This window comes from Rhipicephalus microplus, chromosome X (assembly GCF_043290135.1).
Source record: "Rhipicephalus microplus isolate Deutch F79 chromosome X, USDA_Rmic, whole genome shotgun sequence".
Classification (NCBI taxonomy): domain Eukaryota; kingdom Metazoa; phylum Arthropoda; class Arachnida; order Ixodida; family Ixodidae; genus Rhipicephalus; species Rhipicephalus microplus.
Window position 1 is genome coordinate 234542396 of NC_134710.1, and position 14088 is coordinate 234556483.

A 14088-nucleotide genomic window follows, 5' to 3' on the forward strand; every position below is an offset into this window, starting at 1 on the left:
GATGGCATTTGGGCGAATGCCATTTCATTCATCTGTGTGGCACCGCGCGAACGACATTCAATCTAAAGACATTAGGAGGTAAATGCCATTTTCTCTACCCATGTGGCCCGGATATAACATGGTCCTGCAGTGTCCATGCCATGAAGGCAACGTAAGAGCTTGCATTGTTCTCAGCACCCAACACTTAAGAGCACTGCACTCAAATGCAAAAAATGTTCATGCATTTAGATCTTTGGTTTTTGTCAAGCTCAAAAACTTGCCTTTCTTTTACTATATTTTATGTAATACTCAATTTGAGAGCTACTAAAGTTGGCTTTCAGCAATCAGACTTCGTAGCTTATTGCGGCTTGCAGTGCAGCTCTACATCTATCTATTCAATTGAATGGTTTAAGTACGTGGATCTGTTTGTGAGAATTATTACATATATAGAAAACACTACCATACTCTGCATCTGTGTTATTACAAAACAGGCCAGTTGTTTCATGCTCAGTGACGGAAGAGACATTTTGCTTTTTGGAGCAGGTTTTGAAGCAGGTTCTGGAGCAGAAAAAATTTTGCTTTGGGGCAGCCTTAAGTGCCTCGGAGCAGAAAAAAATGCTATAGCTTAGGGTTGCTATTGGTGTTTTCGGAGCAGATGCATGTTCCCAACGACTCCTGAAGTCTAAAACCTCACTTAAGCATCCAATTAATATCTATATTTATTATTAAACATGCTGTATGCTAGTATGCAGCGAGTATACAAGCAGTATAGTTGGCATAAACCATGTGGGGGGGGGGGGGGGGGGTCAAAAGAGTCCGGACTTTTCTTGTGTTCAGGTTGGGGAGGACACCCCTTGCAAGCGTCCCACTTGAGATTTTGCTTTAGCCCATGATATCATTGAGTTAACACTTGAAAATAGTGCAACCAAATTTTTAAAAGGCTTTTTATCTTTTACTGCATACCTGTGTTAAATGCCCCTCACCAGTGTGAACTATACAAATAGAAAAAAAGGTGAACAAAAGAGACTGAATGGAACAATGCTATTGCTCGAGCTCAGACCCCATGCTTGTTTTTTTTATAATTGTATTTGAAAGCACGATTTAATCCTTATATAAATAAAAATACAACCCATATTAAAACTTCAAATTGGACACCATGACTTGATATGTGTCACCCCTTGAGACTTTTCTGGATTTATGCCACTGAGTAGCATACTATGGTGATTGTGCGTACAGCTTGATTGATTGATATGTGGGGTTTAACGTCCCAAAACCACTATATGATTATGAGAGACGCCGTAGTGGAGGGCTCCGGAAATTTAGACCACCTGGGGTTCTTTAACATGCACCCAAATCTGAGTACACGGGCCTACAACATTTCCGCCTCCATCGGAAATGCAGCCGCCGCAGCCGGGATTCGAACCCGCGCCCTGAGTGTCAGCAGCCGAGTTGTGCGTACAGCTTACCTTTGGTTTTGCTTAGGCTCACGGGATGGTCTAATTGTTCAACTTGATTCAATCTTTTGAGTTTGCCAACACCATTTTGGAGCAGGTTTGGAGCAGTTACTAGCAAATATTGTACTTCGGAGCAGCATGGAGCAGCACTTCCATCACTACATGCTTAATGAACATGCCAAAGCCTCCTTCATAATTGTTCGTGGGTTTTGAAAGGTTCCCCCATGCTCAGAGATATACCTTCTTTAGTTGCGTATTGAACCCACTCACATAATAAACACATCCCCCACTTTGGCCCTCGAAAAAAAAAAAAAAAAAAAAACTTTTCAAGGTATCTATTCATTTCATACGAGAGCCAGTGTCATTGATGCTCGCAACATTAAATCAAGCCATTATATGACAACATAACAACGCAACAAAAGTCAAAACATAGTTAAGCAACCATGCTAAACAGTTGCGAGCAGCACTAGCGCGGACGACATTAATCAAAATTTGAAAGTCACGCCCTTTGCGGCAAAACACCATCTGCCAAATGCAGGAGAAACCTCTTTGCTGATAGTGCCACGCAAGCACAGCGGCACAAAAACAAAGCATGCGACCCAGAAACACGTCGCGTGCCCGCTATCTCTGAGGCCATGCAAAGCGCAACCACGGCGATGGCGCGTCGTGCACCCGCAACGTTTACCGCAACGTTCGTGTGCCACCATCCGACGCTGCGTTTTTGTTCTTGGGTTTGCCGTGAACTTTTTTAGGACATCTGCTGCGCAGGGGGCATTCGGCCGGTATGCTAGGTACGAACAGCATGGGCTGTAGCACGGGAACCAAGCGGCTGGACGACACTTCGGCGTCGATTCATGCGCTTTTGTTATGGGAGGAAACAAAAAGAGCTTCTGGCTACAAAAAAGATTTGCCACGCATTTCTCGAGCCAAAACAAGCAAAGCCATCCTGTGAAATTTTCACTGTTATAACTCCCGTGACTTCTTCTTCCGCGTAATGATGATGATGATTTGTGGTGTTTAACATCCCGCCGCGTAATGAACCCTTCTCTCAAACCTGCATTAACTTTCCCGAAAAAAAAAAAAAATGGTAGGTTCATTACACGAGTAAATACGGTAATATTGAAACACACTGGTCACAGTTGTGGGAACTTACCGCAAACAAGTAGCCTGCCCTGAAACTCTGCTGTTCCCATGCCGCATCGAGAACTCATCATGGGAGGCAGCGTGGTGTATCCAACCGTAGTGGTGCACACCTCAGGCGAGCTGTCGCCATTGTTGGCTGGACCGTTGAGTCTTTGCACCACTGACAGCACGATCATTGTGCCCGACACAACAGCCAGTCCCATTGTACTGTGGGCTGCACACACAAGGACAGACACCTTAAGCTGGAGAAAATGTACAAGTGTGCGCTTGCTGACACAATGCTAATGGCCTGTAGACAGGACTTGGACATGAGAAGATCCACACCGATGTAACAAATTTTCAATTTCCTAATCTGAATGCCACTGAACACCTGGGACAAGAAATTTTTGTCACGCAGCATTTATTAAAAGAGAGCCCTTGTTGAAAACAAGAAAGCATCACGGGACAGTTAATTTGAGTTAATCCTTTAATGTGCAATAGTACTACTGAGTAACGAAAAACAATCTTTAAACAATCTTTTGAGAAGAGGATAAAGCTCACTTCTAGACATCTCTTGCAAAGTTATAGAAATAACACTGTCTGTGCTGTGCTCATTGTGTCTCAGATATGGCCCAAAGTGCGACAGTGGCCAAATAGAACAGGAGAGTACTATAATAGAAAAAAGCTCATGAGTCACTGCAAGCAATGCTACAGTAACTAGATGTTTCAAACTACTGAACAGCATCTTAGCATTTCCAGGCCATAATGTAGCACACATGTATTTATGCCTCTATCAAACAGTGAGCCCAAGCACACTGCAGTTATTGTGATTACTCGGGTCACAAAAGGAAGTAATCTGCATTTGAAGCCTTGATAAAAATTATTGGTGCTAAAAGGCTTTCTGTAGAGATCACTTTCCCTAAAATTTACGGAAAGCTCTGCCCAACTTTGCATTCAACATTCACGATTTTCTTGAAGGTACAATCCATAGTAAAACAGCAATAATGAATCAGTGTCAGCATGACAGATGTGCTTGCAGTTATTCCGGGCCAGACCTGTAAATACTGACAGGGTTGCAAACTGCTCCAAACACGTAGGCAATGTTGGTAATATGAAACACTAACATTGGATTGTAGTAGAGATTAGTACATCATTGTCATGAAAAATTGAAACAGTGCAAATTATATCGCTAATGCTGCACAATGACGCAGGTGTCTTATAATACACATAGCCATTCCTCATTTACCTAGCTGGCTTACCTCCAGTGGATGTAGTTGCAATGATCTTCCAATCCCGATCTTCCTCGTCTGAAGAAGATCCACTAGAATCTGAGCGGGTGTAAAGGAACTGGCGCGGTTTTGCTGGTGTTGTGATGCCCGAGCGACCCTTAGTCTTGCTGCCCTTGGGCTGTGACAACCGACGAGAGAGGCGCTTGTAGTCTTGAACTAGCTCAGTGTCCTTTGCATCCCCAGCTTCAATGTCATTGCAGTCATGTAAGGTGCGGTCAAGGTTCAGGTAGAGCATGTGCACCTGGAAATAAATTGAGGTATATTATTAAAGAATGAAATCAGAAGCACATATTTATGCATTAATTATTGTGTTCAATTGAAAGAAGCAAAACTTGAGTTGACTAAGCACCCTTTGTACAATTATTGGTATGAGAAGCAGTTCTCATAGCAAGTTGTATATATGTTGTAAATACAGTGTGTAGGAAGCAAGGAAGATGTAGGACGACTTGAAGACTGCCTATGTGGCCGTTCTATTGTCTCACGCTTATTGAAAGTTTAAGCAGAGCGGTAGCAGCTGCAGGTGTCCAGACGACCAGTAGCATGAGCATGTTCTCTACTAGCTTGCCCCTCAAGCTTTCGGCATGAGCTGCGTGAGAGGCACGGCACGATGGCAGGAACATGATAACGTTGGTGATGGGCTATGATGATGACACTACAAGCGTACACAGGGTTTGTTCGTAAAGTATAAACACTGGGTCCCGTGAAAAGAATTTATTGATCCGATTAGTGTGTACGGTAAATGTTCTTTAATATAGTTTCCATACATTCAGCCAAACCGACTTTCATGCTGAAAAGACCCTCTGAAAGTCGGATGCATTAATCTCCTTCAAAGAGCCTGTGACAGCCCTTGATGGCAAGAGCACTGCTGACATGGTGACCTTTCAGGCTTCTCTTGAGCTTTTGGATACAGCCCTGATGAGAGCCTGGCACACTTCTTGAGGCTGTTTCTCAAGAGAAGCCTCAAAGATGTGCCAGACAGCTTCACGCTGACAGGTTATTACTATTAGCACCATTTGCTACAGCAAAAGAATCTGCAAAGGGTTCAACCATTTCAGAGCATCTGGCAGACTAACATTTATATGCCTTGGCTTTTCCAGGTTTTTCTGGCCTATTCCAGAGTATAGGCATAAATAAAGCAATTTTCCCTCATCTTGTCAAAATTTTTATAGAATATTCCAAAAGTCCAGTTTCAATTTTCTTTTTTGAGGTCCTCTAATTTTTTTTTATTGTGCTTCAAAATTTCTTGATCATTCCCAGTTGTCAGATATCATGTTTATACCAAGTCATGTTCACTGCTTTGTGTCTCTTCTTACTTCCCTCATGTCACGACACTGCAGTCAGTACAACAAGTTATGATGATGCCATAGCCGCCATTTTTCTCTTGCCGCGTTTGTTCCAGTAGTCTATACTTCTTGGCGGCTGGTCATGAATGTGTGGCTGCGGCGCATATGTTAAAAGTTTTGTGTTTGGTGACGCTGCAGTCCCATTCCCTATTCGAAAGGACTTCTTTATACGGACTGTGCAGAAGAACGTCACAGTTCCATGTCTTGACATGGCCAAGAGCTGGACACACTACAGGTGGTGATACGTACCGTATTTTTGCGTGTATAACCCGCACCAAAAAACCAAAAATTTCAGTGGCAAAGTGGAGGTGCGAATAATACGTGGGGTTTTTTCCATAGTGCTGCTTTACAGCAATGCGTGTTGTGCTGAGAAGCCCCTTAACAGTGTAGTGAAGGCTACGGAGGCGGTTTCCGCAAATTTGTGTTGCTCCGCAAGTAGCACGGCAGCTTGCGGCTGATTTTGGTTTCGCTTTCTTGCATCGTTGAAGCGTTTAGAAAAACATTTGGGGAGAGGCAATTCGATTTTTCAGTGTAAAATCTCACTGTCACACCACAAGTATATTTTTTGGACGTTCGCGGCCGCTCAGTGACCCTCCACATGTCCCTATGTCACGGACGCCATGTTTACTTTTGGAAAGGGCTTGCCGAAAAGGTAATGCTGTCTAAGAAAGTTCCATAATAAATAAAGTAAGTTCCATAATAAATAAAACAGTATTTATTTCAGCAAGGCAAATGAGATGTTATAGTGCCTATAGAGATATCGGTAAATTAATGTACTACTTTTTGACGCGGTTGCAGGCATGCATTTCGGTTCTGTTGTTTCCAGGGTGCTGTTACAGTGTACTAGAAGGGGTAGTGCTGTCAAGTTGTCACCGAGTGTGAGCGCTCTTTACCTCGCTGATACCGCTAGTTCTCCACATATCGACCCGTTCGCCAAGCCTAAGTCGATCTGTTCTGTCACCATGAGTAGCGTACGGCGGCAGGCCTTCACGGCACAGCAAAAGCTTAAGATAATCGTCGTCGCCGAGGAATTTAGAAATCGCGAAGCGGGAAGACGGCACGATGTGGACGAGCCCTGCGTGCGACTGTGGAAAAAGAAGAAAGACAGCCTACAAGCCGCGCACCGCGACCGTAGGTCATTTCGTGGCCCCAAGACCGGTGCCTACCCTGAGCTGGAGGCGGAGCTAGTAAAGTTCATCGAAGATGTGACAAGCAGGGATCATGCCGTATTGACCGAGATGGCCCAAGTGGAAGCGCGGCGACTTTCGAGGGAGCTAGGCCTACCTCACGAGTTCCGTGCGAGCCGCGGATGGCTGCACCGCTTTATGAAGCGGCAAGGGCTCTCAATCAGACGGCGGACTACAATATGTCAACGCTTGCCGGCTTCTTATAAGAAGCTGCTCAAGTACCAGAGATATGTAATTGGCCTGCAAAAGCAGCACAATTACATTTTCTCGCAAATCGGCAAGGCGGATGAAACTCCTGTTAATTTTGAAATGCCGTTGGACACAACGATTGAGAAGACGGGCAGCAGTTCGGTGAGCGTGCTGACCGGCGGGAACACGAAACTGCGCATCACAGTCTTGCTTTGTGCCCTCGCTGACGGCACGCAACTGCGACCGTACGTCATCTTGAAAAGGAAAACTCTACCAAAGGTTTATTTGCCTGCCGGTGTGGTGGTGCGCGCACACGAGAACGCGTGGATGAACAATGACTTGTTCGTAGACTGGATCAAGACGGTATGGAAGAAGAAACCCGGTGCGATGCTCACAAAGATGTCCATGCTCGTTCTTGACTCGTTCCGCGGCCACACAACTGAATAAGTGAAGGACCGCCTTTCACGCAACGGCACCGACTTAGTTGTTATACCCGGTGGAATGACGTCAATGTTGCAGCCTCTAGATGTGTTGCTTAACAAGCCCTTCAAAGCGCATGTCAAGCGCTATTAGGCCGAGTGGATGGCCGAAGCCTGCTACGACTTGACGCCGACAGGACGAGTCCGAAGGCCTGATATTGCCCTATTCTGTAAGTGGATTGTCGAGGCATGGAAGGCCATTCCAGGCGAGATGGTGCGAAAAAGTTTCAAGAAATGCTGCATCACAAACAACATGGATGGAACCGAAGATGACCTTGTGCATAATAGTGAGGACTGCGGCTCAAGTGATAGCTCTAGCGAGAGCAGCGACAGTGCGTGAATTGTGACTGGCCTTGCAGACAGCATATTCTGCTTGCTAAATAAAGCTTTTTCTGTCTACATATGTGCTATGTTGCTTGAGCAGTAGCTTTTGTACAGTCTTTCCTGTATATGAAATGTACAGGCAATACGCGAGGATCTTTTTTTCTTTCTCGGTGAGCTGAAAGGGGGGGTGCGGATTATATGCAGGGGCGGGTTATACAAGCAAAAATACGGTAGTTGCACCCAGCGGCTTGTCGTTTTTGAAGCTCCCTCAAACAGACACTGAAACTGGTTGACAATGAGGAGCCTGTAATTATTTACCTGCCGTGTGCTGCTGCAAATGGTGTACCGTATTATGACTGACAAACCCTCAGCAACACATTGCAGTAAAAAAAAAAGGGGGGGGGGGGGGGGAAGGCCAAAGTTTTTGTGTCAGTACCCTTTTAAGCTTTTTCTTTAATTTCAACGACCTGAAAGTTTTGATGCTGAATGTACATTCTCCTGGAGTATATTGGTGCCTCATACAAGATGTTGATCATGCATTTTACAAACTGTTTGTATGCTTGATGCTTGGTGGTGCATAAAAGCTTCTGGGCCTTCACAATTGATGTGCCTGTAAAATCTTCCCAGCTTGCTGGAGGCACCGTAAAGGAATTCAACTACAGATTTCTGGGCAATTTTGTTGATTCTGTGAAAAAGCAGTGTATGTGTGAACTAATGCTCTTCCTAGAACTTCCGTGTGATGCTTGTTTCTGGTGTGCCAGTGAAGCTGTAAGTGCAGCTTGTATGCCAGGCCATGAAGTGAATTCTAAGGACAACCGGCATTACATCTTCTTGCAATTTAATCACCGATACTCAACTCCACCTTGTGCTGGCATGACCGGGTGAAAAGATTCTTCAGTGAAGCGGTGCCTAAAGCGCTCTTGGCAAGTTCTACCCCTGTCAGACGGGGCCCCCCCGAAGACCGTTTAACTCCCTCGTCCTTACGACAACGACGATGCGGTCCGTGTCACATGGCCACCCTTACGCAAACGAAGGTAAACGGAGCATTTCGCAAAGGACGTTCAATGATCTGCCTTCACAGCGAAACGAAGTACTCTCGTCCCCAGCAGTCCAGAGGTCAGAGAAAAATTTCGAGCACTAAGTGGCCGCAGTGAAAGAATAATACATTTTGGCAATATTAAAAATTCCTTCGTTGTAGTGCCGTTTTCAGACTCATTCACAACACGTGTTTGTTTACATATATTTACGCCCGCAAGAGTTCACTTACCCTCAACAACGATGCCCTACACACTGTGCCTCCCGAGTCGGGCCGGCCGATGCCAGCCGATCAACGTCATTACCAGCGCAATATCGTACTACTTCCTCACGTCTTCCGATGTGTCACTCATGGCTGAAGAATACAAATTGTGCGCTCACGAGGCAAGGAAGCATAAGAACTTTCGTACTGGGCATGTACACGGGCAACAAAACAACTAAAAGCACAATGTGGCTAGCGTCACTTGCAGCATCGCTTCACTTAGCAACTGCGTTTTTCTTTGAAATTATTTTTAATGGTTTGTTAGTCGCATACTTACTTAATAGTGCTTTTTTGTAAAAACCGCATAACGAGAATTCACAAAAAAATCCGAGATGAAATTAGAATACTGTTCCGAAAATCAAACAGCGCCAGCTGAGCCCCCTCGCGGCAACTGTTACAACCTTGTCATTGCCGTTAGACACTGCCATAACTCCTTCTCCGTCAAACCCCCTAGGGGAGATTTACGTTGACGGTGTTCAACCGAGTTTGGTGGTGGCCGTGTGAAAGGGGTATTAGTGTCCTAATGAGAAATGGAAACGACCCTTTACTTGTGAATTGTCTTCTTGGATATGTTTTTCTCATTCACAAAATGTGTAACCAACCAGACCAAAGATGCACAATTATGCTCGCTGTGCTGATAACAAAAGGTACCCACTTACCTTCTCTGTGAGGGTCTCCATGAGAACACCCTCTTGGTCAAATGAAGAGCGCATCCAGTCAAGTACCATATGGCACAGGTGCTTATTGTTTGTAGCATCCATCTCGATGCTGCTATGCTGCACAAGTTCTACTTGGATATGAGGCAGGCTTTGCAGCTCCTTGCTCTTCACTACCTCGGCTATGTTCTCCCGCAGGTATGCATCCACTTCTGCGACTAGCTCCTGGTTCATTGACTCCACCAGGATGGCCCGCACTCCTGTGCATGATGCAACAAAAGTTCTACTATCCTATGAAGAAATGCATATGTGCGTACAGTGGGAAGAGGGGGGGGAAAGCACCTATGAGGTGTATTGGGCAACTACTTACTTGGTTAGCTTTCTTTAAAAGTGCTGCAAACAGCAGCACCAACCGCCATAACACTTACATAAAGATAGGAAAATGAGCTAACCTGCAGTGTTAGCTTAGCAGCTGAGGTGTCTACCTACTAATTTCGACGATGTGAGCTTGGTTCCTGGCCACAGTGACATTTTTATGGGGGTTAAATGCAAGAAAACCTGTCTACTACTTGTTAATTAGAACTAACAGACAATCAGGCCAAAGAAAGTATAGGAGATATTATAAGTAATTGTAAAGTAAATGTGAACCTTAAGAGACAAGAAAAGAGCAGAGTGGATTAGGGAACAAACAGGGGTTAAGGATATCACAGTTAAAATCAAGAAGAGGAAATGGACATGGGCCGGGCATGTAGCGCGTAGACAGGATAACCGCTGGTCATTAAGAGTAACTGACTGGATTCCCAGAGAAGGCAAGCGGGTTAGGGGGAGACAGAAGATTAGGTGGGCAGATGAGATTAAGAAGTTTGTGGGTATAAATTGGCAGCAGCAAGCACAGGACAGAGTGTCCTGCATTGGACGTAGTCAGGCTGATGATGATGATGAAATGTGAAAAAGAAACATGGACGAAAAGATAACTTGCCACCGGAAGGATCTGAACCTGTGACCTTTCAATAACGTGTCCGGTGCTCTACCACTGAGCTACGATACAGTCATCCCTCCCGTCCACTTTATAGGAGTATGTATGTGTATTTGAACGTAGGAGCATTTATCAGCGCCGCCTTTTGCCATTTCGGCGAGTGTGGAACACTCATTTTTGCCTGTTGGCGTTATGTTGAAGCACGTGATCTTATACGAGCTGGCAGCTGACCAACAATCCCTCGCATACTACCTGAGCGCACCAAGTCTGCCAGGATGAGACCCTCACTATGAATGAAGAAAAAAAGTGTAAATTGAAGGGCTCATTTTTTTTAACACAATATGAATTAGAACTAGCAGACAATGATGCCATGGAAAGTATAGGGCATGTTATTATAAGTAATGTTAAAGTAAATGTGAAGAGAGAAAAGTGGACAAAAACATAAGTTGCCCCCAGCAGGATCTGAAAAATAACTTGCACTTGCCAGTGGCAAGTCACCTTTTCGTCCAGTTTTATTTTTTCACATTTACTTTACAATTACTTTTAATAACATTCCCTAAACTTTCCTTGGTATCATTATCATTGTCTGTTACTCCTAACTAATATTGTGTCTAACAAAAAAGATGAACCCTTCAATTTACACTTCTACCCTTCTTTCCTTCGTGTGCTACTTATGAGCCGCACGTCACAGTACCCTAGGAGGTAAAAGTTAATCTGGAGCTGCCCACTATGGCATGCTTCAATCATATGAAGTTCTAGCATGTAAAACCATGGAAATTAGTAGCCGAAAATGGGCTAATCAACACCAATCTTGGAGTGTGCCACGTATCCCTGCAAATAAGTTGCCCCCAGCAGGATCTGAAAAATAACTTGCACTTGCCAGTGGCAAGTCACCTTTTCGTCCAGTTTTATTTTTTCACATTTACTTTACTATTACTTTTAATAACATTCCCTAAACTTTCCTTGGTATCATTATCATTGTCTGTTACTCCTAACTAATATTGTGTCTAACAAAAAAGATGAACCCTTCAATTTACACTTCTACCCTTCTTTCCTTCGTGCGCTACTTATGAGCCGCACGCCACAGTACCCTAGGAGGTAAAAGTTAATCTGGAGCTGCCCACTATGGCATGCTTCAATCATATGAAGTTCTAGCATGTAAAACCATGGAAATTAGTAGCAGAAAATGGGCTAATCAACGCCAATCTTGGAGTGTGCCACTTATCCCTGCAAAGGTTAGCAAACACATAGCTGTCTAAAGCATCTTACAAAGGGGTAACAGCAGGTTCCGACACATGCAAGCAGTGAATGTGCACAGATATGTGAAAAGAAGATAGTGGAAAGAATGTTGTTCCTCGAACTGAAGCGGACACAAAAATATAAAGCTTATATGCATGATTAAATTGCTTGCCCTGAAGTCCTTTTCCACCATTCTTTGGTGACTGTGACAAGGCCCTTAAGCGTCAACCAAGCTAACTGAATTCCACCCTAAAATACATTGAATAGTGTTAACTTACCTGTGCAGTTGTCAGGAGTCAGGTGTTCCACAAGATACTTCCCACAATATTTGGTCACTGGATGTACTTTCAGCTTTGCAGCTGCCAGGTACATGGCTTTCATTTTTGATTTGGGTACTTCCAGCCTGCATATCAAAACTATCTCTAAGGAAAAGCTGGCTCTAAAAGCGCAAACACCATACTTCAGCCAATCGCCCTGCAGGTATTATGAGTGCAGAGCACTGCTCGTATTAAACTGCAGTTTTCTTGTGCAATTATGACTTCAACCGTTCAAAGAACTGTAAAAGACATTCCCTTTATATATGAGACAATACCCAGTTCAATTAACCAGAAAATTAAAACTCTGAGTAGCTTTTTTTTTTTACTGATGCTTGAGTTATCTGTGATATGTACTAGAACAGAAAGTAACTAGCACAAGATATTTACCCTGGCTTGCTAGTAAGTTCTTTTTTACATTGCCTATGCTCTTGAGCTTTACCTTCACACACCGCATTGGCATTACAGTGAAATCTCATTAATTCGACCCCTCTTAATTTGAAATTTCAGTTAATTCGGCCACAGCGTCTGGTCCCGTCCAAAATGTAGATTGTTCTACGACTGAAAACTTCTATTATTTCAAACAAATTCGGCCACGCTTCAGTTAATTCAAATGCCCCGACCACGGTCTAGTCACGCCGGGGAAGCAGCAGCGGATTGTACCGGCCAAATTGACGGCGCACCTAAACAACTTTGGGATCGAATTGCGGCCTCTGAGATTAAAAACTTCGTCCATGGGTAGTACATCCTTTTGCACCCAGTAAAAAATTCTGCTGCTTCAGTTGCTAACATTGATGCATTGCTGTTATCAACCTCTGAGGAAGTCTTGTACGCCGTCGTAAGCACATTGACCTTCTGCGCAGTCTCTATAGCATTATGTGCTTAGAACAAACTTAAACAGTGATCGCGTAGCACCGAAACAGATGCACAGAACATTTTGGTGCTTCTGGCCATCATTCAAAGCAACCAAAAGCCAAAATTATTCTGACCAGACACGGAATGATTTACATTTATGGCAACCAGACACCGGACGCTGCGATTACTGCTGGACTGCAGAGACTTCTGAAAGAAACTAATAATGATGATAATGATGAGTTGCACTTTCGCTTTTGCAAATGCTGGATTGTTGGCACCACAATGTTACAAAGATTCTGGTGCTATTTTCCTATTTATTACATCACTTCCATGAGTTTAAAGCTCTGCTTATGAACAAGCAATTAAGAGTAGCAAAATAGTACGTTATGATGGTGGCCTTTATTATGGCCATGACTTCCATGGTCACTGCACAATAACAAGTAGCAGAACCTGAGACAACAATCACTCCTCTGTAATACAAACATAGTGTTTTAAGGACAGTAGTCTTTCTTGGGATACTTCAACACAAAAATTTTGGTCTTATTGTCATTCTGTTTGTAAATCAATTCAGCGACCTGGAGAAAATTTGACCCCTTGCTCAACACCCATCATTCTTGATCTGGTGTCTGTGTTCATACTTGTAAAAATTGTCAATCAAAAAAAGCAACTATTGCACTTATTTGAGGTGCATCATAACGTTAGGCAGTGTATCTTTTTATTTAGAAAATGCATAGATACGCAAACAAAAACTGCAGTGTTTATTACACTGCACTGACAATGCGACACTATGAATGAAAAAGCAGGCGTTTCCTGCACTTCGCTAAAAGGACACGGTGCTGCCACTTACAGTAAAAATTCCTACCAGATGGCCCCGTATCTCATGCAGCGTAGAATGCCTTAATGCACTAGTTCACTACCACTCGAGCGTTGAGGGACTCTAATGCAGCAGTTCCAGACTATCATCTTTTGACATCCTTTGCAGTGAAGCACGCATTTACGGGGCCTTTGTTTTTTCTTAGGAATTCTGTCGCACACAGTTTATCACACTCAAGAATCAAATATAGACCGAATGGTTCTAGAAGTGCATGTGAATTTTCGCACGATCTTGTTGGCAAAAATTCAAGAAAAAAAAAGAAGGTATATGCTTTCTACACAATAATACAGTACGATGCAAACTTGGTTATTTTTAGTTTTTGTGACTTCAAGCGTAAGAGCCAGGAAATTGCATTAAGCGGGAACGTATCGATGAGGTTCTACCGTACTTTGCTTTTGTGAGAAAGAATCCAATACTGTGTCATAAACATACTTTACAAAAAAATTAAGAACGGCACGCATCCATCCTTCAGTGAGAAATCATGTTCTTGAAAAAAAAAAAAGAAGCAGTG

The 14088-nt window shown here is 43.7% G+C and overlaps 1 protein-coding gene across 8 annotated transcripts in view; it reads right to left on the reverse strand.

Moving 5' to 3' along the window:
- Nucleotides 1-14088, reverse strand: part of LOC119187785 (influenza virus NS1A-binding protein homolog) — a 76298-nt gene that overhangs the window by 22972 nt on the left and 39238 nt on the right. For all 8 annotated transcript variants that reach the window (XM_037435865.2, XM_075878811.1, XM_075878814.1 and 5 more), the window contains 4 exons: nt 11813-11937; nt 9323-9579; nt 3815-4085; nt 2587-2790 (listed from right to left, as the gene is read on the reverse strand). In XM_037435865.2, the coding sequence (XP_037291762.1) occupies nt 2587-2790; nt 3815-4085; nt 9323-9579; nt 11813-11937 (857 nt within the window). The remainder of the gene's footprint in view (nt 1-2586; nt 2791-3814; nt 4086-9322; nt 9580-11812; nt 11938-14088) is intronic.